The sequence below is a fragment of the Tinamus guttatus genome, unplaced genomic scaffold (assembly GCF_059628265.1).
Source record: "Tinamus guttatus ecotype Peru unplaced genomic scaffold, ASM5962826v1 Tinamus_guttatus_pri_ptg000018l, whole genome shotgun sequence".
Classification (NCBI taxonomy): Eukaryota; Metazoa; Chordata; class Aves; order Tinamiformes; family Tinamidae; genus Tinamus; species Tinamus guttatus.
The window spans coordinates 3,418,259-3,445,888 of NW_028288552.1; the positions used below are offsets into that span (position 1 = coordinate 3,418,259).

Genomic DNA, 27,630 nt, shown 5'->3' on the forward strand with positions numbered 1-27,630 from the left:
TAAACTCTATCAATTAAAAAACCTTCCCAGGATTTTTGTCTTATTACGAAAGATCAGATTGATATTAGAACATCTAGATGACAGGAGGACAGCCAAAGGCTTTAGGGACAGCAAAAATCATCAGCTACTGTCTGACAGGTTGTCTTTAAAATCGGCAGTGCCTGTCAGTTGGAATAACCAAAGTCCCAGTTTTGAAGCGAAAATTCCACCATTTATGTTTCATTTATCAGTATATACAGTTTCCACATTACAGTCAGGCAACTGGTTTTATAGAAGGCGTAATTTGTGTCTGAAACAGCAGATGCTGTCTTTAACTGTTTGTACTGAGATTCTTGAAAGGAGGCAGAAAAACAAACAAACAAAACTGAAAACAGATTAATTCCATTGCTTCCAGTTATTGCTTGATAACACTATGAGTACTATATACAATGCCTTCTGCCCTAACACGTTCAAGTATTGGTCCATATATATTCTTTGTCAAGGGTATAACCATGCCTTTGGCATTTATTTCACCTGGAATAAAGACAGAAAAAACAGTATTAAGTGCAAATAGCAATTAGTTGTTTTAGCGTCATGTGCAGTTTTAGTGACTCAGCTTTTATATTTGCTTTAACATAGCATCAGTAGTATATCAAAAAAATAGAGAAAACATCTGACATACCTAATATCATACAAAATTTAAATTTATTCATAGAGCTGTGAAATTACATGGCTTGATGGAGATAGTGAGAACTAAAAAAGTTATTTTTAAACAAAACACTAACAACAAAAAAGTCAAAGTTTTTGCTCATTTCAATTAGCTAGGAGAGCAAAGAAGACTCAAAGGATAAGATCAAGAGAGGGGAAACCACACTATTTTCCTTAAACTTGGTGATGAACAGGCAGAATGGGCTTGTTTACATATATACAACATGATCAGGTAATATGTCTCAAGCATAATCAGTTGGAGAGTGGCAGAAGAAACTGCTAGCTTACTCAGCACTGGTTATATTTTAGCTTGTTTCTTGGTGGGCTTGAGCACCTGAGAGATGTAGAGGTGTAATTTATCATGCCAAAGATGCTCTCTATACCACTGAAACGCTTAAGTCTAAATGAATAGAAATCTCTACAGATTAAGAAGTAAGTTAAAAAGAATGACTGAATCTGAAATATTCAGTCATGATTGAAGATTAAACACCCTGCAGAGGAAACAGGAAAAGTTTGATACATTTGAAAAAGAAATTCCAAACACTTTAGGAACACTAAATATCTTTACATAAATAACTTTCGCACTTCCTACAGGCCGGTAGGTACAGAAGGCTTTAAATACTGTTATTGATGTAAAGATACAGCTATATTAACTGAAGCCTGAACAGTCACTTACCATCTAGAACCATCTTAGCAGCAATAGCAGTGGGGTATCCGACTGTTTTAGCCATCGCAGAGTATCCGTTGTTATCACCATAGACAACCAGATCGATGAATTTGTCTTCCAAATGACCAGAAGGATGCTTGAGACCTATTTCATTCCTCATAACAATCATATCTCTCTCTCCAGTGCCTAAAAGAAAAGGACATTTTCATTATTTGGCATTCTAATCATACCAAGAAGAGGTTCCTGATGAGCAGAGCACTATGCATACACATCACATACACCAAGGAAGTAACTTATAGTGGAGATAGAGGCTATACAGATGGATAAAATATAAAAGTGAAACAAAAACTGTAACAGAGAAATGAAAGGATAAGTAAAAGGAATGGAGAACATAATCATAAAACTTAAAGAAACATAATGTGTACACACTAACAAAACTAAGGTTGGTAGGATACACTGGTTTGTTCCATTCAAAATGATGAAAGAAGAATTTCTCACATACCAAAAGGCAGCTTCATCTCCATGTGTTTTGCAAGGGCCCCCACAATGGAATTTGCTGAAGGAACTGGTTCATCTCCCAGTAACCCTAACCTGGCAGAAGAAATGAGACAAACTGATACCACTGCATACTAAAAACTTGGTCTTCAGCTCTGTATTCTCCCCAGGTTGATCAGCATAATAGTTTAACATGGACCAAACTGAGCAAGATTGCAAAGCTTATTTTTTTTACTTCAAAAATTAGTGACACATCATACCATTCCACTGCCTCCAGCTGACTTTTGTCCTTTTCCAGTTTGCTAAATACTGCATCTTTAAGAGCACTGTACTCAGCAGAAGGCTCAATTCCAACTAGATTGCACATAAGCATTTTCTGTATTAAAAAAAAAAAAAAAAAGTTAAAGGAGCTGGTTATATAGCTGAAGGCTTGATATCCTGACATCTGTTCCCACTCCTTGTCGGCCAAGGTTTCCTGAACCTCCTGCTCTACTAAGCTCAGCTAACATCCAGGATTTCTCAGAAGACAGCCTATATGTATAGAGAAAGTGAGCTAGACAGAGATACTTAATCACAGTAAAGGAGAATGGGTGTCATCTTCTTATAAAACACAACGTTCCCACCTCTTAGCTGCTTCCTCCTACTTGTTAGTTGTAATCCTTTTTCTCTTGTGAGGAAAAAGGGACATGGAAATCTGCATAAGCAAAGAGCACTGGAAAGAAATTAGGGTGAAAGAGAAGCCACAGGGAGACAGGCACTGAGCCAAGAATTTAAGATTATGGGCTGGTCTAGAAATGGAGGAAGTTGTTTCGAAAGGATACAGACTGATTAGATGAACAAGGCTGTGGCAATCCTGAGAGTATTACCGAAGTGCCTCCTGAAGATTTTTGTGCATATCTGAGGGGCATTTAGTGCTAAGAAAATGCTAATTATTGCTTGCTTCATTCACATCATGACAAATAATAAAAGGAGGTATTTAACAAGAAATGAAGTAAACAAGAACTGCAGAGTTGGTTCAGATGCTCAGGTCCTCAGGCTAGGTGTCTTAGAGGAAAACTAAAATAAAAGGAGATAAAAGCAAAGTTCCAAGATGTAACAAGAGTGCTGAAACAAGCTTTTCAGTGAAACTATTGAATTCAGAGTTATTTCCACAGATTATGCAACACTATATCCTTGCTTAGTGTGGCTAGAATAACTGGAAATTCTAATAACATTTGCAAAAACACCTTGGACATATCAAAACTAAAATTGAAAGTGGACAAAAACCTTAAAAAAAAAAGTTGTAATTCCTACCATAATTCTGTGATGTAGTGTGTCTGTTTTGAAGTTACTGAAAGAGACCCATTGCTGAAATGCCAGCCCGAACATCAACTGAAAATCTCCCTGGAGTCTAGGAAGATAAAGAGCCCTCTCGGCTAGTCAGAGACAAGCAAGACCAGGCCTCTTCACCTTGCACAGTTTGGAGAATATTCAATACACTCTTTACTTGACAAAAATGACATTATCGGAAGAATACTATGTTCCCTGCAGACCATGACACAGCAGAAACCCAGTGTCTTTCTCCAGATAAATGCTGATAAAGCCACAAAGAAGGGAATAGAAGACAGTTTTCGAGTTTGCACGTTTGTCTGAGTAGTAAACAAAGTCAACCCTCTCTGAAGAGTTTGCAAAATTCAAGAAAAATTTCTCACAAGCAAAAAGGAAACAGAGACATGACAAGTAATAAGCTCTCTGTAAATGCAGCTCTCCACCTAATCTGTAAAATGAAACTCCCTGCTCGGCCTGTACAGACAACAGAGTTGTTGATTGTCAAATGCTGCAGCAACACATTACATGAGTCATAGCTTGGCTGTCTCAAGTTATCAATCTTTTATACTAACTATGCTCTCTGGTGAAATTAATTTGCTTTTTAAGTCCATATATATCGTAAACAAAGCTCTAAGGGTATGTAGCTTTGACAAAACAAAAGGAAACCAAATCTAAATTTATATTTTTTCATGGAGAGCATGAGCTTTCCCTCCAACATGGAAAGTGATTAAAACTGCTTTTTACTCCTTCTAAATGTCTTTTGAGAAGAAAGAAAAAGAGAAAGAAAAAGAGAAGAAGAAATGATTAATGCCAGATGAACACTTGCAAAGTTAGTAGAAAATATCTCCAAAAAAGCAACCTAAGAGACAATAAAGATCTTGCAGAACTAATGGGATTAAGGTGAATTACAGCATCTGTAAGTTAGGCAGCACAGTAGGATAATAGCAGACAAGAAAATGCATGCACATAGTTTTAATAGAAAAGACAAAAAAGATTTTTATGCACACACTGAGGCATGATTTCTTACCTCCTGATACTCTAACAAATACTTTTACAGTGAAACTCATGGGCTAATACCAACGTGAATGCTGCAAACTCACAACACCAAGAGTTTGACTCTGACTAGCAGAAAATTTCAGACAATTCATAAATATGTTGGAAGGGACTTCTGGAGCCATCTAGTCACACACCATGCTTGAAGTAGGACTCACTCAAGACAGTTATAGCTTCAGCTAGTCCTGAAAGCCCCCACTGATCCAGTGGACTAGTTTCTGGTCATCTGTTCCTGACTGCACCAACCTTCCTAGTGAAGAAGTTTTTGCTAATGTCCAATTCAGCTCAGCTTCTTTGGGGAAAAAAAAAAAAAAAAAAAAAAGCAACGAAGCCCAGAATGCAGTGCAATGCCATTGCTAAGCACAACCAAGCCTAGTGATATGAAAAAAAATATATTATTAAAATAGAGAAAAAAGCAGATGACCAGGATAAAACTTATACTCACCCAGGTTAGAGACGGTGTGGCTGAGTTTAACAAAGGATTAGGATCTGGGTTAACTAATCCTAGTTTTACAAAGCCTCCCATAGTTTTAGAATATCCCTGAAAAAAAGCATAATATGATTAAAAAGCACTGTTGTTTGAAACTGAGGCAGACATTTCTCCTTGGTTTGAATGTGGACATAATCACAGTAGTGTTAACTGTTAGTCTCATGGGAAGACAGCCACAATAACATGATACCAACCACAATATTGCCTCAGATCAGTACATTGCCACCATCCCCTCCACCTCCCTGCATGCTTTTTCCAACACCATGTTTAATGATTTATTATTAACTTGCAGCCAATATTCCACCGCAAACAGCACTGGTTGACAGCATCAAAGGGCCAGGCTGACCGGCTACAGACAGGGTTGTATTGGCCAGCTGGTCCACAAACAAACTACTGAGGCCTGAGAGCCCAAGTCTGAACTCAGCTCACCCTGTTTTACACCAGGGCAACCGTAGTGACATTGATAAACTAACTGCAAGATCAGAATTCCTAGAATCACACGTGTTGGTATCTTTTTCTTCAGGAATATCAGAGAGACAACCAAGAAAGAAACGAAATAGCATTTAAGAAGAATTGCCAGGGACGTTAGGTTGCACGGGAGAAGAAGCCTCAATGGATTTCTGCTCATTTTTGCTTGTTTCTCTTTAGCAGCAACCAGGGTGCTCCCCCAGGGCTGCTGCACACCCGAAAGCACTCGTAGGCCAGCGGCCAGAGACATGGTAAAGCCGACCACAGTGGTAATAAAGGACTCTTGGAAAGGGTAATTACTCTTAGGAGCCCCCAGCAGTGGGTTGTTAGCTCAGAGGGCTGTGCTGTCAATCCTCTTGTGACACCTCTGGTTAAATTGGCTCCATCAGCTGTAGGAGCTCAGTCCCCAAGAGGCCCCTGGAGGAATGTGGGCACCCACAGGCGACCGAGCCAGCGCGCGGAGGCGTCCGTGCGACTGCTGCCCTACTCAGCCCCACGTCCAGCCTACACATCCCACACAGGGAGCAACATGGCGAGCCCTTCCGATGACCCTGCCAACATCGCCCCGGCCCCAGGTGGCAGACCTGCTTTTTGGGTGAAGAAACAGTAGTATCCACAGAAACATCTCTCTTACAGCACAGCTGCTAACACCTTTTCATGTCACTGCCATTTTTTTCTTCCCTCTAACACTTAGACAAAAGAAAGTTTTACCAGGCACCAAATGGAAGAGTAGATACTGTCATATTAAGACTTCATGACGAGATAGATGCCTTCCACATATTTTTAGAGCTTCTGAACAAGAGATCGTATCTAGACTGACAAAAAGAGAGCTATTGCAATTTGCAACCCTTATTCCCCCACATCTGCCTCCATCTGCTTTTGGCAAGCAAGCCTCCCTTCCTCCCCATTCCAAAACAGGAAAAAGCCTGCTGTATTGCAACAGGGCAATTAAGGGAGAAAAGACAAATACATCTTTCTTCATGCAATTTACAAAACAACAATAACTTAATTTAAGGTTTAAGTTAAGGTTTAAGAGACATATCAAGACATCCATAAAAGGTGTTTCTTGAATATGTTTTTGGAAAACTTATTCTTTCTTATTGTATATTGACAATCAAAATAACATTAAAAAGGAATCCTGAAGGGAAAATACAATTTTGACTTTGTCTTCTGCAGCTAACAAATAGAAGGCAAAAAGCCTATCCGCTATAAGGAAAGCACATTCATCTCTTAACATGTTACTTGACTGATCAAAATGTTACGGCTGCTGAAATTCAAAATTTCTAATTCCTTAATGAAAAGTTCTTTCAGTTTCATGGAAAAAAAACACAATTTTCTGTTTGATTTTTACATTCTTGTTACTTTAAGAATGTAAGTTATGAATTAGAAATTCAGTTCTGAATCAACTTTAAGATACGGGATCAATTCTTAAAAATACCAACTATCGACCATACTGCCTCACACAGACCTGTCAAACTTTTCTTCTATGTCTTCTATGGATCTGTCACCAAAGACAGCAGGAGGAGAAAAAAAAAGAAAAGAAAAGAAAAGAAAAGAAAAGAAAAGAAAAGAAAAGAAAAGAAAAGAAAAGAAAAGAAAAGAAAAGAAAAGAAAAGAAAAGAAAAGAAAAGAAAAGAAAAGAAAAGAAAAGAAAAGAAAAGAGAAAAGAAACAGGTACAGACATATAGACTATGCAGGCTAACTGATCGTCTTACCTAAAGTGCCAAAATTGTTGAATTTTGGCACTTTGTTGAGCCATAAAATGTTGAATTTTAAAGGCACTTTTTTAGATCAATTACAATACTCTTTTCTTGAGAAAAATAAAAATAAACTTACTTTGTATCTTAAGGTGCCTCTTAACAAAGTGTGAGCTGTCTGAATGCCATATGGCTCAGCATATTTTGTACTGTCTCTGTTAGGAAAACCTTCCAGATTTAATCCCGGGAAAAAATCCATCGAAGTAACAGAATCAAGTAATGCTCCTCCAGCGGGAATATTGACAATCTGAATTATGTGAAAGAACAGAAATATTGTTTCAACTCACTGTAATTTAATTCTCTTCTACAATAGCAAATACAAAGTGTGATTCTGGAACAAGCAAAGGACTAACCTAAATAAAGCAGTTGTACAAGCATTTAAGCATATCCTGTGATGAAGAAGTATCATATCAACCATTTACTAACCAAAGGGCTAAAACAAACCACCGCCTTCTCATATACTGTATTAATACTTGCTGCATGTATATGAAGAAGACTGCAGGCTCCCATTTCACTTACATTAGTGTAATTTTGAGTGATTTCCCCAAACTAAAATAGTTTGAAGGGATATTCCACCCACGGGCTCCTTGCTTTTATGAACATTTTTTTTCTTCTTTTCTTTGTTAAGAGGAGACGATTGTAAAGACAAGTTTTTGCTTTTTGAAAAATTAAAATAAATCAATTGATATCACACTGATACAAAAATGCTGCCCATCTCTATTTGTGGTTACAAAACATAGAAAGAATGTACTGTTGATTGGAAACAGAAATAAGGTTGACTAGTTCTATTATCACTACAGACTAAAGCCTTGAACCCTGCTTCCTTCAAGCAGCTGATGCATAGATCTGCTATGCAGCATCAATAGAAACTCATTTTGTGGCTTCTGAGCAAAGGGACAAGGATTCCTTCTAGAAGGCAGACTAACGTAACCATGTCTGCAGCAATGCTGTAAGATCTTATTGTGTTTGTCAGGCAAGATACAAGTGTGGAAGAATCCTGCAGAACAATCAAAGACAAGTAAGGATTTAGGGGCAGGAAGGAAAAGCTGCACCATTTATTGACAAGCTCATATAGTGTTCTCGTAATGAATCATTCACATGTATGATCTAACTCTTCCTAGCAATGGGTGATCCAGGTCAGAATTAAATAAGAAACATTCCCACATTCTCCTTTCATCTGCAACTTACAGCGATGTATTTTTTTTTTAATAAAGATCTAATTTACAATCCCTGAACCTCTCCTCCTTTCTCACTGAAGCAAGAACACTAGAGCACCAGAATGTCATGATAAAGCATCTTTCAAAATATTTCTAGGCTTTGCAAATCAAAAGGTTTAGATAATCAGCCAAACTTTAGGGTGGTTAAACACGGCAGTCTCCTTGACATTTGAAGAGTCCCTCCTCAATAACTACTCTGAGCAAGTGGGAGATATCAAAAAGACGGGACTGGAAAGCATAAATCTGATAATGGCTTGCAATAGCTTTGCACAAATCACACCTTAAATCTTTCCATAAAATGGATGTAATGACATTTGCTGGGTTAAATCATTGTTAATGACTCCTGCAGGAACAGCAAAACAGAGCTTATATAAACCACCTTTCAAAGTCCACTTAGGGTTGTCTATTAGTTATTAGAGATTGTACCGAAGTAAAAAGAAATCAGGACTTTTTGCTAAAGACAGTACAAGTACAGCAATTTGGTTTATAAATCTGACTAGATGGAAAAGCAAGTAGAAGGACGTACTCACCTTTGATTATCTCAGAGTGATTAAGTGACAAAGTGGCAAAAGAAAATTATTACAGGGACAGGAACCCAACCCAGAAACCAATCTCAGTCCAATACACATGTTCCCTACTTCACATGAAATTCCATATAGGAAGAATTAGCAGCAGTCACACACCATAACATTCCAAACATGGGAATAAGGGAAATACATCATCTTACCCCTCCTTAGCCCAGTACCAGCTTTGCCTATCTTTAAATAGAAATGTTAAGAGTACTTCACCTCTCCATTTTTTAAATATGTGGCAGACTGGACTGTGTTCAGCAACACTCCTTGGGGGCTCCAGCTGAACTTGTATCTCAGAGGATTGTCAGAGTACTCCGGAGCTGGCAGACCACCACAGAAAGAAGTGTAGGATACAATCTGCAAGTGTTCAACAGCCAAGTCAGATTTGTTCACAGAAAAGAAACAAGGAACAGAACGCAACCATAGGATGGAAGCAGTACAGGGCCACCCTGCAGAGTTACTCTTCATTTTTTTGTTGTTGTTGATATTTTTAATGTTGATGTTTTTAATGTTTTGTTGATATTGTTCTCCTAATGACCATATAAGATCTGTAGGTGGACAGATCTTCTTTGGGGGAAACCTAAAGAACTTCACGGAGCAATGGTGTCAATCTGGCAGATTGCAAGGACTGTACCTAAATTAGAAGAATCCAAAACTTACTCCAAGGCAAATCCATCTTAGTTGATGGGTCCTCACCAACTGGATTAGTTCGCACCCAATTCCAAACATCAGAAAACACAAGATGTCAAGGATTCAAAACACCTCTATGGCATGTCCACTAACTGGTTGCTGTTAAAAGAAAAACTTTACTACAAAAGTATTGGTAGAGATGTATAGCAGCTGTCAGCCTTACCGTAGCACCAACTTCTTTTGCCTTGTCAATACATTCCATTGCCAACATATGGTCAAGACCAGGATCCAAACCCATTTCACTGACAACTGTAATACCAGCATCTTCTACACTAAAAATTAAAAGAAAAATGCAGAATACAAAAAAAAGTCAGAATATTGAGCATTACAGGCCTTTTGTTCATGAAATCTATCCACCAAAGACCCATTGAACCTTCTTCAACAAGGAAAATCTTGGGTTCTGTCTGTGGCTTATAGAAAACAACAGAAGCAGATGTTGAAATCTGAGCAGTTCCAATTGTCCTAAGAAGCAGGACTGTTTCTCCCAGTTTTCTGTAACATCTAGGCACTGACAGAGAAGACCTGCTAGCTACTCTGTATCCCAGATCCTCATGGATGCGACAGAACAGGATAGTCATAATAACCTTAAACAGACCCTGAAGAGGGAGAGACAGATTGAAAGGACTTCTTTCCCAAATGGCAAGTGTTTGGGTTTTCTTCTTTTTAACAGTTCCCTAAGTTTCCAAAACAGATTACTTATATTCACAAACTGATTTATTTTAAAAATCGCTTTGTATTTTTCTAGATGAAAATTGTCTTTTTTTTAGAAAACACCTTGGTATCATAGCAAAAAGAGGAGGAGATGCACCTGAAACTCTGCCATTGTTTTCATTACTGTTTCCATCTGTCTAACTTGTTTTATTATTTTCTGACATAATTTATAAGATTCCCATCTCTGTCACTCAAAATAAATCCAAAGATTTCAGTAGCGTGACTCAGAGGAATATGACTGATACTTCAGATTTCATCTTACATTCATTAAAACATATTAGTACTAACCATTAATGCATCCATGAGAGGATAAGCAACTTCCAAGCATATACAATAAGCAGGATAACAGAAATATTATATTAGGATTGTCACCAATTGAGATTACATGGTAGTCCTGTCCAGAAGAAGGTGGTATAAGGGAGGATGTAAACGTGGATGCAATAAGCCAAGAATGAGTTTTCATGAGGGAAATATGAAGGAAGACAGACAACCTTGCTATCATCGGTACAACAAGCCAGGCCACCTGCTTCTCCAAATAGCACAACAGGGCTGAGGGAAGAGGCAAAGGCACGGTGACACGGAATAAGATGGAAAATGCAAAAAAAAAAAAAAAAAAAAAGTATGTTCCAGTGTTTAGAGCAATAGTCTGACTAGATTGCAGCACACACTCACTGTTTTGCCACTGTCTCCATGTGCAGTTTTCCCTGCAATTATTTAATATTTCTTTATAGGAAGGGAAAGAGAATGCAGACAAGAGTAACTCAAGCGAGATGTCGCACATGTAACAGATTGCATGGTATTTACATAAGGTATCTAGGAAGGAAGGAAAAACAGGGATATTCTACCTACCTTTCCTGGAGTTCTTTCATAGATGGTGTTAAGTAGCTGGCTGTTACCAAGTTCACTTTGTTCTGAATACATTTCTTAGCAACCAAAGGATGCACTGAATAAGGCAGCAAGCTACACGTGAAAGAGAATTATGCAACATCAAAATCAACCAGTTACTTATGCTTTCTCTGGAAAGATACTCACAAATGTGTTTCTATAAAAGAGGTCCAGCAAACACCAGGGATTGCTATACCTACCTTGCCCTGGGTAGTTTCACACCTACACAAGTGAAATGCTACCCTATCGGAAAAGTATTGTCTTCTCCACTCAAAACAGGGTGCAAGGCAACAGGGGAGCCTTTCTTTAGATAGCATTTTTTGTCATATTTCTCCTTTTTAAAAATAAAACACTGATCTCTTCTCAAGGCCACCTTCTAAACAGGCATGCTAGAAGTTTAGAAGATGCAAAATGAAAACCACTCTTGAAAATGCTTTCATTACAATGATCTTGCTGAAGCACTTTGTGAAAGCATGCTCTACTTAGAAAGGAAACAACACTCATGACATCTGTGACAGTTGAGGCAAAATGGCAAGGACTATAAAGTCATTTTCTCCCATATTTCAGTACTTAGAAACAGATCTTTCTCAGCAGGAAATTTAGGAGAAATGACCAAGTTGTTAGCATTTTGCCTCCTCTTGATGCAGACAAATTTAATCATGAGCACACATGCTGGTGAAGGCAACTGGCCCATCACACTATGAAGCTGTGCAAGTAACCTGTAAGCACTCTAAAGAGACATTGCAATCTAGGCTGCTTTGGGATTATATCCCTCACATCTCTGTAAATGATAAGGCAGTGGTCAGCTACAACTATTACAGGAACAAACACATAGCCAGTTCTTGAGCTTTATGAATTTGTGGATTAGGTCACATGGGCTTCACCACAAACTCTTGCGAAGTGAGGGCATTTACTTAAAAGTTCTCCTTTACACAGTTACCATGTTGATTTGCATCAGTGAGCTAGGTGAAAGCAGCAGCACGGCTCAGCATTGAGCCCACCATGTTTTACTCAATATTCTGACCTGATGACAAGGTCATGTTTCTTCACCAAAGAGGACAGACTTTCCTCATGCTGAATGACATCCATGTGGACTGCAGTAATATTGTTATATTTTTTAGTCAATTGGTCAAGTTGGTCCTTCATGACAGATGCTGTTTTAAAAATAAAACAAACCAATTGTTACCAAAAAATGAAATTAATTCTAAAGCGCTACCACTCTGTGAAGGCAGAGCTCAAAACTACTTTAAATCATCATTTTACCCAAGTTATTATGTAGCAAACTTTAGGCATCAGCACGTATATTGCATGAACTCCCCTGCAAATGGATAATTGTGCTTTACATCTAACTCCTTCTTTCCAAAGAGAAGCAGTCACATGGACACTTTCTTTTTACTAACAGTTGAAAAGAAATCAGACATAAAGTGTCTTACTTTCTCTAAGGTAGATCAAATTTAGCATCAATCAACAGTGTCAAGCCATAAAAGCTATTACTAAAGAATAAGGGTCTACAAAGAATATTTACTTTCAGAAATAAAGAGAAAACTGGAAAAAAAATGTATAAAAAGAACAGATTCATAACCAGTTAGTAGCACAATGGATGTGCTAAAAACTAACAAAAAAATGCAGCCATTAACAAGTGTTTCTCCTACAAGCAGGCTAGGCAACTCAAATTAGGCAAAAATGGAAGTCGTCATTTCCTTACCACTGTATATAGAAGTAGGTCACATGAAAACAAAAAGAACTATTAAACCTATCTTTGTGCATTAGGGCACTCCAGAGCCCACTGGTTCACTTGCATCACATGCATGTGTCTTCTGTGCACAGTTTTCCACATCACTGGCATTTGCCAGGAAGATCCCTGCTGTAAGAGTACAGGTTAATGCAGTACGTACTCATATGCAAGTGTCCCTATACAAAAATTAAAAAAAAAAAAAAAAAGGAATACACCTTTTTTTTTTCAGAAATATATTACAGAAGTGTCATTAACCAGGCACAAAAAGAAAAAAGAAAGCTTGTTCTCATACTGTGGCATAGGTCTATGCCACAGGGCAAATGCCACTACGCCACAGGGTTTTTTCTAACCCTAAAGATTACTGCAAGGTCTTAGGTCCAGCTTAGTCCCAACTCTGGACCCTCATGACAACTGCAGCAAGGTAAATTCTAAATTGTAAAAACATTCATATGGTTAATTTTTTAGTATCTCACCTGAACATCTACCACCCTTTGAAAAGTTCCTAAACACACAAAAAATTACAAAGTTTTCAAAGAAAAGTGACGAAACCACTGATTCTGGAGGAGAACCATGTTCTCCAAATCCCTAGAAATGCACCTCTTTTTGGATCTAAAAGCAGATCAATAAGGAAAGTATTTGAGGATGAAGAATGCAAGTAACAGTCATGCAAGTGAGGCATTAGGATGTGTACTGTCAAACTAGAGAAAAAATCCTGGACAAAGATCCCAAGATAGTGGCAAAAGCTGGAGCAGAGACTAATACTGATATAGGATAGGGCAACTCATCTGGACTAAAAGAATCCTCCATGCAACGTCTTGTAACTAAAGAGGACCAGCAGAAAACTGTAAGAGCAATTCTACTGTTCCAAGACCAAATGCCCACACAGGTGGATCAGTACCTTTGAGAGGATAGAGTGTTAGTGGAAAAACTGTTGTGAGCAGAAGGCCAAAAGGGATCAGGAAAGCTAAAAAGGGCAGAAAGAGAATCAAACTATCAGGAACTCTATAATATCCCTCATGCAGCACTATGAAACCAAGGCTGTGTTTTTTTCTTTGTCTTGTTTATTTGGTGGAAAACCAGACAACAGACTTGATCTTCACGCTTTGATTCGGCAGGGACATCACCCCGCTGGGTCTACTGACCCCCACTTAAATGAGTCACCCAGTGCTCTACTTGACAGAGCAGGGATTTGCAGGACGAGGTTAACAGTGTGTAGGAGTAAACCAGAATGCCAGAAACTCACTTCAGGGTTCTGGCTGTATTAAATTACAGTAGGCATTCATGAAATCATCAACTTGCTAGAGAAACAGCATACAACCGTAAAGGCCAAATAATAAGAATAATAAACGCAATTTCTTCTCCCCAAAAGTCTCTTTCTTTGCATGCTTACATCCCCACTTGAAAGAAAACAATCAAGTAGGATTCAAACTGGTACAGTTCTGGTACAGTTCTTGTTCTTGCTTTGACTTTTATCCAGAAATACAGAAAAACAGTGCCTCGTGCTTCCCAATTTAAAGAAAAAAACTGTTACATTGACTCTCAAGGGAAGTTCACAATGGAAAATGGCATATCCAGTTTGTTTTAAAAGCAAACTGGTTTTGAATTTATAACATTTTCCAGGGGAAAAAAAAAAAAGCATTTTCAGTTAGAGCAACAGCTTGTATTGAGCTTAAAGTATTTTAAATTACTAAGAGCACATGTTTTCTCCAGGCTTTATAAACACTCATATGGTTAATGTGGCCACGTAACTCTGAGCAGAGCTGAGATAGTCAATTAGTTCAGAAGTCTTGGCCTGCATGTAGCTTGAATTATACTAAATAACAGACCTTATTAAACAAACAGGCAGAAAATCGAACATGTGCCCAGAAAAGATTACCCCATCCCTCATTCTACGTATCCAGCACATTTATAGATAAATCTAGATAAAAAGGAAAAGTCTTTCAAAAGATTGCTTCAGCACCTTTTAGCAGAATTCCTATTGCTATCTGAGAATACCTTGACAGTTTAAATAATGATAAAAAAGAGTCATTCACCATATTTAACATAATAAATATACAAAAGATAAGCTTTTGCTGAAGCACAATATGAAAAGTTTCAATCTAATCAACTTCACTATATACACATAGCTTAGTCCTATCAATCCCGCATAAGCTCACATTGCCACTTTAAGGAAGAAATTCAGTCCCTGCCTTCACTTGCTCCTTTTTATTCTCTTGTTTGTGCTGCTGTTAGCACTCATATGATGAAGAAAATGGAACTGGAAAGAGTGATCCTGACTAAAATCAGTCCAGATTTGCTGTATGTGATTGAAAGCGCGATGGGCTCCCGTCCTGGCTCAGCATGCAGCCACACAAACACCGGTGCCAGGCCACGCAACGCAACGGGAACACAGCCAGGAGGAAGGAGAGGGCACGGAAGGCAGCAGGCAGGGCACAGGCTTGCAGAGAAGCAGCAGCATCCGTGCCTCTAAGCTAGGGGCTTGTCTCTTTGTGTCTTTCTCAAAAACCAAAGGGAAAATAATATCAGCAGAGACTGATTCTCTCTACCAACCAACCTGTTCTTAGGAAAAAATGCTTAACAAATCAGCCTACAAATTCTAAACTATTCTGAAGTTAAGCGAAGGTTTTCTCATTAAAGCTTTCAGTCAAGGCTTTCAGTCACTTGGATCTGAACAGTCTAGCCTAATTATAGGGAAACAATGTGTCACTGCAAGGTGTGTTCTATTCATCCATTAACCTGCTATCGAACGTTAGACAAATTGCATCAACTTTGTAGCTTTTTCCTTCCCAGATATTTTTTTTCCGCTGTTGAAAGTGCATGTTTTTAACTCAGCCAGATAAGAGGCAGCTGCTCTGTTTGCACAGTGCTTGGCTAAACAAATTTCACCATTCACCTGATTTCCCTCAGCGCTACTGTCTTACTGGATGCGGCCAACCTGCTGATGAGGGGATGGACACTGCCCACTGCTGTGCTCCCTCCCTCTTCACCACATCAGGCTGCACTAGGGACACGGGCATAGCTTCCCAGGGTGCACCTCTGCTTCCTAGGAAAACTACTCCCAGAAGGGATCAGGACCCTGGTTATCACCTCAAAGGGTAACAAAAGTGGCAAAGGGTGAAAGGAGCCTGAAGGAGGAAACACAACAACAAAAACACCTCAAATTAGCATAAACATAAAGTTTCACAAGAAGGCACTTCCCAGCAAACCATCATTCAGACAAAACTAAACAGGTTGGTTTTTAATTTTGAAGTCATTAAAGTGAAGCCATCATCATGGGTACAGAAAAGTGTTTTGGACATGTCCAGCATGAAATATGCTACAAATAAACCCCAAAAAGTGATAAATGTGGGCAGATGTTCCCAAGGTCAGGGTCTGAGGAAGCTTTACTACCATACTACTAATCAGGTCAACATAGGAATCTCCACTCACAGAAACAGCAATAAAAACAATTTCATCTTGTTGTGTGAGGCTGAAAGCGCAACCGAGCACCAGCAAAAGAGCCTGACTGGCTACAGAATACCATCGCAGGCCCAAAGCAGGTAAGTTAGAGGAAAAATACTTCTTTCCAATATCCATATCAGTAACATGTGAACAGTAAACTTTTTACATGACTATGTCATGTGCAAATTGATTATTTAAGTTAAAAATGTTCAAAAAAGTATGCAATCTTTTTCTGAAGTGCACAGCAACAAAGATTTTATTTATCTGTTCTCAGAACCAGTTCCTCTTAATACACAGGAGAAAGATTTTGGCACAGGTACAGGGTAAAATAAGCCCATGTAATACATGAAAGACATAATTTTTCAATCAAAAGCAAATGAAATTCTACATACCAACTGTGATGTCAATGTTGGAATCCCTAGTGAGGTATTCTAGTACAGGGCCAGAAACATAGCCAGATCCAAGTAACAAAACCCTCTTCTTATTATCCATGTTCAGCAACTGAGTGTATTCCCTAGGAAGTGTTAGAAGCAAAATTAAAAACTACCCGGGAGGAAACAGCAAATTATTAAAGTTGACAAGTAAGTATGTTTTAGTACGTCTACAAACCAAGAGCTCTATTCAGACTAAGAGTTAAGTTTTGGGCTACCTGATCCAAGACTGGTCAAACACTGCTTCGATTCTTCTTTTGCCTAACTTTTAGCCGCCGCCTTCTAATCAATTCCAAGATCAATTCCATTAATGTATCCACTGCTTCTCCAACTGGTACTGGCACACACATTGTTCCTCAGCTGACATTGTATTTTCCCTGTTGGCCAGATGACTGTAGCCTGATCCTAAGGACTACAAAGCTGTGTGTGCCACGCTGGCCGTCAGAAGGGTGTTCCTGTCTGCTCTGTGCTTCCTGCACATCGTAGCCTACTGCTAAGGTATATGCAACCATGCTGGTGAAAGCACATTTTGGGTAGTTACCATAGGCTCGTATTAGCCTATCATAGGAACAGAGAGAGACCAAAAAAAAAAAAAAAAAGAGAGAGAGAGAAAGAGAAAGAAAATATGCAATTATGCAATTAAGAAATCTAGTTTGTAAATGAACACTCTCATTTATGAGACAACCATCAGTGTGTTTCAACCAAGTTTCTATTACTTTCCTAAATAATTTAAGTAGCCCTGCAGCTGACTTTCAGTGTGTTTGCACCAGACTTTGCATTTCTTTTTGCCAGAACAGGCAGAACAATACTGTTCAGCAGTTAGGTATGTTCCCATAAATGCATAAGGTATAAGATAAAAAGATTTTGTTTTTTTATACATTAAGGGCATTTTTAACTTAAATTTGCATCAAGCGGTAAAACTGGGATTGTAATGCTGCTTAAAATATTTTCATGGCTATGTGGACAAAAATTATTTAGCAAATACAAATATATTTTTAAAGTTTTTTATTTTAATTATTGAGGACGAAGATATTTATTGGTTTACCATTCAACATAATTAATGGAATTGGGGTTTTGAAGTTTTCCCTACCTCTTATCCTGTGACCTTATTTCAATAAATACATAAGACATTTGAAGATACATGCTTATTGGAAATTTCAGAAATGTATAGGCAAGTCCCTTAATCTCCCTTTCAGTCACTGAGAGTTTACATAGGCACAAACTGCACTGTATAGAGAGAACTCTGGTCTGAGCTGACAATCTCATATCCTTGGAAGGGGACTAATCATACCCCTGCCAAAACCTGTTTGGTTTTGATACTCCTGAGGCTCCATATGGCAGCCATAAGTAAAATTTTTGTTGTGTGTTTTGAGTTAGAAAAGTTCAAAATAAAAAAAGATGACCTCACAGCCCAGCAGAGCCCTAAAGCATGGCACGAAGTATTTAGGGACATTTAAGGAAACAAGGTCTCAAACAATTGTGTTGAAATATTGCTCTGAGTGAACCTGAGTTAAATCATTACCAAATATACTATCTGTCTGAAGCACATTCCAGCCTATTAACTGTGTCTGGGTGATTGTGAAATTTAAATTCTCCAAAATCAGAAAGATTCATTCCTCCCTTCATTTTCATGTTTAATTAAATTAAAACAACAAAAAAGGCACTTCCCTTCAGTTTCTTTAAAATCTGAACAGGATTTACCAAAGTATCACCCCTCTACCTAAGTTATTATTACAGTTTACTGAACATTTTGATCTTCATATAAGTTTTATCATTTTAGTTTATTTTTAAAAAAATGCTAAAATGTTGACCTAGTCCATTCACAGAAGGTCTCCTAAACACACCAAATCCTTTCATGTGACAAACCCAAGGGCCTTCCTTCAAGAGCCCTAGTATGAGCATGAGATGTTAACCCATCAAAAGTGGGAATAAAATCTACATAGTCCCAGAAAGGACTATCTATACAGTCCTAGAAAGGACTATTTCAGACTCTTGCTTGTCCTCTCTATATCAAGTTCAAATATTATATATAGAGAGACTGGAGAGACTAGGAGACTCCACGTCTCCTTCTCTGGAGATCTTCAAAACCCGCCTGGATGCCACCCTGTGCCACGTGCTCCAGGTGTTCCTGCTGGAGCAGAGGGGTTGGACTAGATGATCTCTAGAGGTCCCTTCCAACCTTAAGCATTCTGTGAAATAATTCAGTTATGTCAGTCCTGAACAACAACGCTGTTAACGGTATATGTCATTCCAGCTGTGAAAGAGGAACAGGTAGCCAGTGAAAGTGAAAAAAAATGGAGAAAAGTTCCGTAAATCAAACTCTTGATTTCTGATGACACTCAGACAGGCTAGCTCATGTAACCTGGCTATGCTCTGGCTGAATTTTCATGGAAAGTAAAAGGGTATAAGCATTTAGTCTAAATAGAGCCCCCAGCTACTAAACCAGACACAATTAGAGTAGTAGAGTAGTAACACAAGCCACATCATTCCTACAGGCTCTAAATAAGAGCTCATCTCTAGCTAAACCATCACACCTTCAAGCAAAAAGCTTTCTACTTTTACCTGCAATATTTCTAAACTTTGCTAAGCAAAGGGTAGGGAGTAGTGTTAGCAAGTCTTGCTTTTCTATAGCTAAGTGAGCAACACCAATTAACAACTAAATGTCACATGCAACACAGAGATCTGGAGAAATATCAAAAATCTACCCACAAAAACCCCCTTGGGAAGGATGTCTCCAGATTCTCAGGGCAGTTCACACAAGATCATGCAAGTGTTTAAGGGGACAGCCAAAAAAACTGATCACAATGCTGTGCAGAGAATAAGAAAATCTGTTACTGAGACAGCCTCTTGAGATGGTCTACCAAACAGCACAAGGCAAAAATGACTGTGAACTACAGTCTTTGAAAGCCAAATAGCATGTCTGGTAAAAGCACCTATAATTAATCATGCTAAAATTCATAACCAGAAACTTGCCAAGGTTCCCTGAGAAAATTTAAAAAATCTGGCATGCAAGAGTCAACACAGTACATTTTAGCATCCACTAGTGCACACAGTACTTGCAGTCAGACTAATTTCAGCTTTTACATGGTCATGAAACCAAAGGCAGCCATTCATTACAACATTAACATTTTTCTAAAATAATCATAGGTAAACTATAGGTGTTTGTTAGTAACAGGCAGTGGGGAAAGGGAAGGTATTTTTGTTAGCTTAACTCAGTTCAATGCTACTCTTCCACATTACTCTTGGGAGATAAACATTGATACAAGACAAGAATGAAACTAGCTAAAACTGTAGCTACCGCAGGGCTATAATGTAAAGTCAGAGGTTCTCACAGAGGCTCCTGAATACATCCAGTCACAGAACAACAAAACACATCAGTAGACTAAAATCTTCCCTGCGCTTGAACCACGCTAGAGGAAACTGGATTCAAGATATATCAGAGAGCCTTTTGCTTTCAGCCATGCCTTCCAAAGGACTGTATGCTATAGGCATTTAGAAGGAGTTAGAAAGAGTAGAAAAATACTGGCAGGTGGCTATGTTCTTCCTGTTAACACAAGGAAGGTGTTAACATAACACATTCTCAATTTCACTATTGTTTACTAACAATACATGCTAAAGAGTTAGACTGTATAGAGAAAGAAGGAAATCACCAAATCAGGAGATACTCAGACGCAGTTCAATACAGCGACATTCCACAAAACACAACCATAAATAGGTGCAAAAGGGAAGACAGAATGCAGACAAGCTTATTTAAAACCTTCAACCAGACAAAATTTAGGAAGATATACATTACCTGCTATCCCTCAATTTCTGGATATATTCATACTTAGCTGTCAGTGAGCCATTGGATGCAATCACTGCCTAGAAATATATAAAATAATTTTTTGAACCTGTATTGTTTTAAAAAGCAGAGAAAGACAAACAGGAAAATTGTAGAACTTACATCTCTAACAACAGATGAGTAACTCTGGTTTTCAAGAGGTTCTGAGCCTTCTGACAAAAGCTATGGGAATAAGTTATTTCAAATCAGGTCATTTATTCCCCATACCTTTTCATAGCAAGTAAAACATGAATATTTTAAGCAACATTTAAATGCATGCAACAATGCCAAAATCTTGTAGATCTGAAATTCTACTGACCCTTATCAGTATCATTTGAGTTTTATGAACATTTTGGAATTCACATCAAATTCTAACAGTGGCTGCTGAGTGCCCAAAAAGCCCTCAGATTTAGTCACCACTACATGGTCCAGGAGCAATGAACTGCCTGCCACAGCCTGGTTTCTTGTCTACAGGGAAACCTACAGAAAGTGTTCTTGACAAACACACAAGTCTCTTATGTCTCACATTCATGTGTTGCTCTTTCTAAATATTGCCTCAAAAGCTAGAAAGCTCTTTTTGTAGTTTTTTTGTTATTATTATTTAATGGAGTCGGTTATGTTCTACAGCAGATTCCTTTCAAATGTATATAGGAGACCAGAAAAGCAACAACCAGCAGACCAAAGTCCAAGTCTTTTACCTTCTTGTTTGATACATAAGACCTTACCATCTCTTCAATGTATGGGAAAAGCATATCGCCAAAGTACTCCGTAGCTTCTATGGGAAGCTGCGCTGGCAGGTTGTCAATGGAACACATCAGAATCCCAGAGCCTTCAACACTGAAAGAAAGAATCGGATTCTTCTAAACCACTTCTGCTTGGTACTTGAAAGGGAGTCACCTTCTGCGAGCATTTTAAATGCATGATTTTCAGTATAAAACATCAGTGTATAAATTACAGAGAAAAGCAGTACAAATTAAAGGCTCTCCCACCTGTCATGAATAATATGCTGGTCAGCATCATACATACAAAATGGACTGTCAATTGTTGTACACTCTGTCATAAATTCTATAGATCCTCCAGTGTCGGCTGAAATGTCGCATATTGCCAAAAGTCTAAAGCAGTTCAAATAAAAGGAACAGAGTATTATCCAAACTGCAAACATAGGTATAAGAGATCACGAATTAACAGGAAATAGAGTCATATGAAGACCCATCAGAATTGTCATTTCATCCACTTTAATCAATTTAAAAGTCAACACACCACAAACAATGGCTAGAAATGTAACGGAAATGTGGCTCTATTGAAGTCAGCCAGGCATTCACATCAACAGGACCTAAATGTCATCCATGCCTTCTCAAAGATCATACATCATTAAGTCATCCATCATTCTTTCCTAAATCTCAAAGCCAGTGAGAGCAACGGTTTTGTCATGGCTGCAAAAGCTACCACTCACCATTCATGCAAATGGTCTCATTTGCCAAGGCTTAAATGGATAGATAAAAGAAGACCAGAAAGGAAGCAGCAGCTACCTGACCTATGCACTAACTCTCTGCCAGCACATGATTGAGCTTTGCCTTTGCCCACACCACTTATTCCAATGACCATTCCCAAAAGGGAAGATGGATGAGACTACAAGAGGTCTATCTGCCTCTACAGACCTCCAGCCATATCTCCAAACACATTATTACCTTCCTGCCACACACTTTCACATCACACCTTATATCACGATACACACATACACTCAATGTTTAGAACTGAAAGACACACAGCAATGTCTTTGGGTAGAAGTCAGACAAAGGCCTGCTTTCTTGCCAAGACACATTGTATTTTTTCCCCAAAAATCCATTCTTAGGTCAGTCTCCCAGAGAACTACTAGGCTGTAAGAAATAGCATGTGGCCCTACCCACACCAAAAAGAATCTAACCCTGGACTTGCACCACAAGTTCCATATTTAAAGCTGTTTTGGTCTGAAAAGCACTCCAGCTAAACCTGCTGCCGAAGTCTGAGGCAGTAGGCAACAGTTATGGACCTCATGCAAGCCAATAACATGGTATGAAGCACTTTATCTAACAAACTACTGATGCACAGAAATTTCTAGTAAGAATGGTACAGTAGCTATATATCCCAGAAGCAGTACACAGTTTTGATAATGCATTCTGCACAAGGTTCAACAGGAGAACTGCTTTTGCAGAAAACAGCCAATACCTGTCACTCAGCCAACCATTGGCCTGGTGATGCTTGTAAACATGATGTGGAAACTCCAGCCCATGAAAACAAGACAGCAAAGCATACCAGAAAAGCAGGAGAATCAATGGGGCATTTTAAACCATGTAGCAGGAACAGTTTAAAAAACAGTCATTTGCCAGATATTGCGATAAAAGTGCATAGCAATCCAACTTAATTGTGATGCTGCAGAATTGTTATTAGTGAACCGAGGTGCCTTACTTGTGTGGTAACTCAGGACAGCCCTCTGTTGAAACAGCATCAGATTTAACTGGCACCAGCAGCTTCTGAGCATCCTGCCGACTTAATAAGCGAGGAGTATGTTGTTCCCAGTATATGCCATTAATTAAACAAGTTGTGTAGGGTGCAATCTGCAAAGAAAGTTACAGAATCCTGATGTCCTCGTCTAATGCTTTGAGAAGTCGGAGGCGCCTGATCTAGTGTTTTAAATAAATGTCTTCTCAATCAAATGGTATGCAAGAGAGTAATAACTACCAACAGTCTGTGGAAAACTTTTCCTAAGAGAACAGAAGGGATGCTCACATCAGTGTTAAAACGAGAAGTGTAAAGTTCTGGATGTTTGTCATAGTCCACTGGATCATACAATCCATCACTCTTCCGTACAAGATGATGATGACGACTTAATACTGTCCCATAGACTTTTCTGAGATCTGAGGTAAAAATATATATATATATTATATATAATAATTAGGTGTAACAGAACAGAACATAAGAGTACTTGACTAAAAAGAGCTCTAATGTTTTTATCACACTTATTCCACAGTATTACCTCCAGATTTGGAAACTTCCTTTAGCTCATGAGGTTCCACAAATTCACATGGGAGGGCATTGAACATTTCTTGGGCACCCTGTAGACCAGAATTGGGATTCAGAATGAGCAGAAAATTTAAAGGCAGTGTAATAGTGTTCACCTGATGCATGGAAACTGATTTAAAAAATACCAAGCAAAATTAGACTATCCTGCCAGAGAACATCTTCAGAGACATGCACACTCATTCCCGCATGCTCCCACTCAACCAAAGCTGCTAGGGTTCTCTGCTAAAGTATCAAGGAATCCACATCATTCCCTTTTACTGCCTAACCCACAATCCAGTCTCTTTTTGTAATTCTAATAGCAGAGCTGGGAGGCAATTCAGCCACAACAGATGTTTTTTTTTGCCAGTCTGAGAAGCAGTTTCTCTTTAGGGAACACACCGAGCAGTCTGCTCTAAAGGTAAAGAACTTCAGGATGAGTTTTCCCCAGAAATATGTTCATAGACCATGAAGGACAGATTTCTGAGACAAGCCACCCTTTTGTTCAGCAGGCACTCCTATTTACACAGGCAGTGATTTCCATCTGTAGTTGAAGTCTACTTAATACAGCTTTGCTGCCAAAATTAGAGAAGGACTTTTTTTTTCCCTAGGTTGTTTCCAATCGCTCGCAACTCTCTCATTTGTAAGCCTAGTCCATGTTATAAAAACAGCTGAAAACAGACTCATTAAAGTATTATGTGGTGATACCAAGGTCAACACAGAGAGAAGAGGATGAAAATCATGCAGGTGAAAAAGCAAGGAGGAAGAGTAAGACAACACATTTTTTCATGAAGTTAAAGGAATCAGTTTAAGGACTTAAAAAAAATCCTATTCGCAAAAGAAAACCTGAAGTCCAAGCAAACACAATTAACTCATTGTAGCCCATTTAATCTGATCTATATGAAATGCCAAGTTACCGCTAAAAAATAAGTTCTATTAAAAAAATTAAAAAGAATTTCAGTTTGAAGACATAATTCTTACCTTGGAAACATTGCCAGTGCCTGTAAACACAAACGTTAACGGCCCAACAGACTTTGGCATCAATCCCAGTGAAATTTCATACCCGGCATCCCGCACAGCCTGCACAGCCTGACTGCTATTCCTGTAGTTATGTGCCATCCCAATGTGCTGCAATCAAAGGCACAGAAAATAATGTAGTGTATTTTCTATATGCAAAAAGTTATAGTTACCAGATGTCCAAACATCATTCTGTTGAAGAAAAATATATATGTATATGCTCTTACCATGAAGGGAGTGTTGTGTCCCAAGGCTAGAAATCGTAATCCCAATCCATGTAGGATGTTGATCATTCCTAATACCAAAGAAAAAAAAAGTCAGTAATAGTTATGAACATGCAAAGTAAGGAACTGCAGAAACTGACGGATGTATAAAATCAACATGTGCCTGTGTTTTAATATTAATATTTTACTTGTAAAGAAAATTAACATAGACTCAGAGAAAGAAAAGACAAAATCTACCTAATCTACAGGCCTCTTAAGCCTCTTTTTTCCTACATTATGCATTTCAGCACTGTTTAATGTTCAAATATACTTTTGTCAGATGCTTTCACATCACCAGATTCCAAAGAAGCAACTGATAAAAAGTTTTTTCTGAGGAAGCAGATATGAACTTCAGCAGAAAGGAATGAGAATCATGCTTCACAAAATCAGTGTAAATGGACAACAGAGTGACGAACAGTTGTTGTCCAGACCTGCAGGACTGGCAGCTGCAATTTGTTTCAAAAGTCTATTCAGTCAGCTTCTTGGCATTTTGTCTGCCTCAGATTAGACTGAGCAAACAGACAGGACTTCAAAACAACATGAAATACTGGATTTGTAGAGAATCCATACAACTATTTGACATACAGTCTCACTGAGAAAGAGACAGCACAAAATATATTTAAAAAAAAAAGTCTTCAAAAGCAACACAAGCATTGCAAGTCAACCTTCAGGAAATATTCTCAGCCAGAAGTAATACAGGAGGTTCCATATTGCAAGTCTGCCTTCACTTATCCACCTGCTACATACCTGCTACACCAGCCCATTTTCCAAAGGCCACAACTCGCATTCCTTTATGATCAACCATTTTTTCATAGTCAAACAGTCGAATTTCCTGAAAATACACAGCAAACTGAGCGTTAACATTTTTAGGTGAATGCACAGTCAGTGGCAGATTGTTTTTCCAGGGGCTACCTTTTCACATGCCTTCATCACCCTTTCTGGTAGAGGCTCATGGACATATATGACAAGGGCAAATAATTTGTAACAAGATTTTAAAAAAATAAATAAAAAAAATAGGTTGCTCTGAATTTGTGTTCCAAAGAGTCACTACCCTGTGTGTCCATTCATGCCATGAAGTGCCCCAGCTGGCCCCTCCAGCCACAGACCTGTCCATATCCTTGGCCAAGGGGTCCCTTGTTTCTGTGTGAATTGGCTGCCCCAATCTTACATAATTCACCCTATACCTTGACAACTTTCCCATAAGCCTTTCCACTTTGGCATTAAGTTCACTTTCCATCCCTGCTAACAGCAGCTGGTCTTCATTACAACAGCACTTACCTGTCGTAGAATCTCATCCAACAGGGGCATGTTGGCTTCCTGGGCTTTAATAGTGTGGGAGAAGAAGGCATAGTTCTTTTGGGGGATTAATTTATCCTCTGGAGGTCTCTTTACACCCACAATCAGAGAAGCCTCAGAAATATCTTCCTGAATAATGCCACCTGCTTTGACATAATCCTGTAAAATAATAATCAAGGTAATTTTTTCTGCTTTTTTTTCATGTTCAGTTCTCAGCACAAAAGTAATTAAAATAGCATACAAGCAATTCCACAAAGCTGGAACAGGTTCCTTCATGTAAGGCATTCATAAAGGTCTTTATCAAAAGGGGTATCAAAACTCAAACTGAATTTCCATGCTAATGCTCTATCACATGAGGTCAAAACACAACAACATATTAGTAAAATCAATCATCATGAAATCACAGATTACAAAAAGAATATTTTGCTGCATTTAAAGTATCTTATAGCATTGCAGTGGTAAACACTTCTTTGTAAAGTATTGAAATACTTGTGAATAAGTTTACAAAAGTGTGTCAAACTAAATTGAAGCCTGATACAGCATGTTTTATAAAACTATACAAAACTAACTCCGAGTTGAAACTTCCTCAAAATGGTTTTCAATATCAAAGTTTATTTTTGCTCTCCTTCAACTCAAAAATAAATTCAAAATCCATCTTTCAAGAGGAGTGCATATCTAATGCAGTCTATCCTTTGTTGAAAACCAGTTCAACAGTCCTATAGTTCAAAGCATTAAGAAAAAAAAAAAAAAGAAAAAAAAACCTCCCCTCTTTCTACATAGAATGACATTGAGTCTTAAAAACTGAGCACTCCATCACATCTCACTGCATTTTCATTTGGTCTGCAAAACTTTTTGGGAAAAAAATCACTCTTCAAACAGGGGCAGGATTCACAAATGGAAGTGTTCACCCTTCTTAATCTCTTTCTCTTCTTTATTTTTTCTAGTGTTGCCTTGAAAAATTGGAAGACAAAAATACCCGTGTTTAATTAGACTTCCCAAGTCTCCACTCCAAGAACATCTAAGAACACCAGAACATCCATATTCACAGAAAAAAAGGAAGACAAATGAACAAAAACAACACCAAAAATTCACCAGCATGCCAACATTACACCAAAAAGTTAAGCAAATATTCCCTTTCCCCTCCATTAAAATATAATGATACTTCATTTAACAAGGACAGTAATTATGTTTTCACTATTATTTATATCCTACAAAATATTGTTTTCTTCTGCTATAGTTAATAATTAACCTATGGTTTTGTTTTTCCATCTCAAAATGGGACCTTACCTTTTCATGGATGGCTCTCCGGTTTGATGGTTGCACCAAAACTTTGTATCCCATTTGTGTCAATTCTTTAACATGCTTTGGTGCTAGAGGTGCTCTTCTCTCCCATGCATTAACATCTTCTCTCCTGATTGCCAGCACAGGCTTATGATAACGCCGACACTTACAGTGACGGACCACACACCTACCATTTGTGTGGCTAAAGGCTCGGAGCATGGTAAAGCCTGATGGCAGCAAAGACAGAGCAGTAAAATAATACATCTGTTATATCTGCTTTGAATATTGTTTGGGCAAAAGTTCTGGTCTC

General features: G+C 38.4%; 1 protein-coding gene across 2 annotated transcripts; it reads right to left on the minus strand.

The window, feature by feature from the left end:
- On the minus strand, window positions 1–27,630 carry AASS (aminoadipate-semialdehyde synthase). Of its 2 annotated transcripts, XM_088523836.1 has the most exons (24): window positions 27,327–27,630; window positions 26,022–26,198; window positions 25,491–25,575; window positions 24,708–24,775; window positions 24,445–24,591; window positions 23,441–23,519; window positions 23,194–23,321; window positions 22,873–23,021; window positions 21,417–21,539; window positions 21,153–21,264; window positions 20,551–20,610; window positions 20,401–20,468; window positions 19,317–19,358; window positions 16,569–16,690; window positions 12,025–12,154; window positions 10,965–11,075; window positions 9,568–9,676; window positions 8,931–9,071; window positions 7,005–7,172; window positions 4,656–4,751; window positions 2,110–2,225; window positions 1,857–1,945; window positions 1,364–1,540; window positions 1–513 (listed from the first exon to the last, which is right to left on the minus strand). In XM_088523836.1, exons 1-24 carry the CDS (start codon window positions 27,582–27,584, stop codon window positions 395–397), a joined length of 2,874 nt encoding a protein of 957 aa, XP_088379962.1. In that variant the 5' UTR covers window positions 27,585–27,630; the 3' UTR covers window positions 1–394. The 2 variants fall into 2 exon arrangements, with proteins under 2 accessions (XP_088379962.1, XP_010224314.2); XM_010226012.2 differs by lacking the exon at window positions 19,317–19,358 and having other exon boundaries at window positions 27,327–27,566.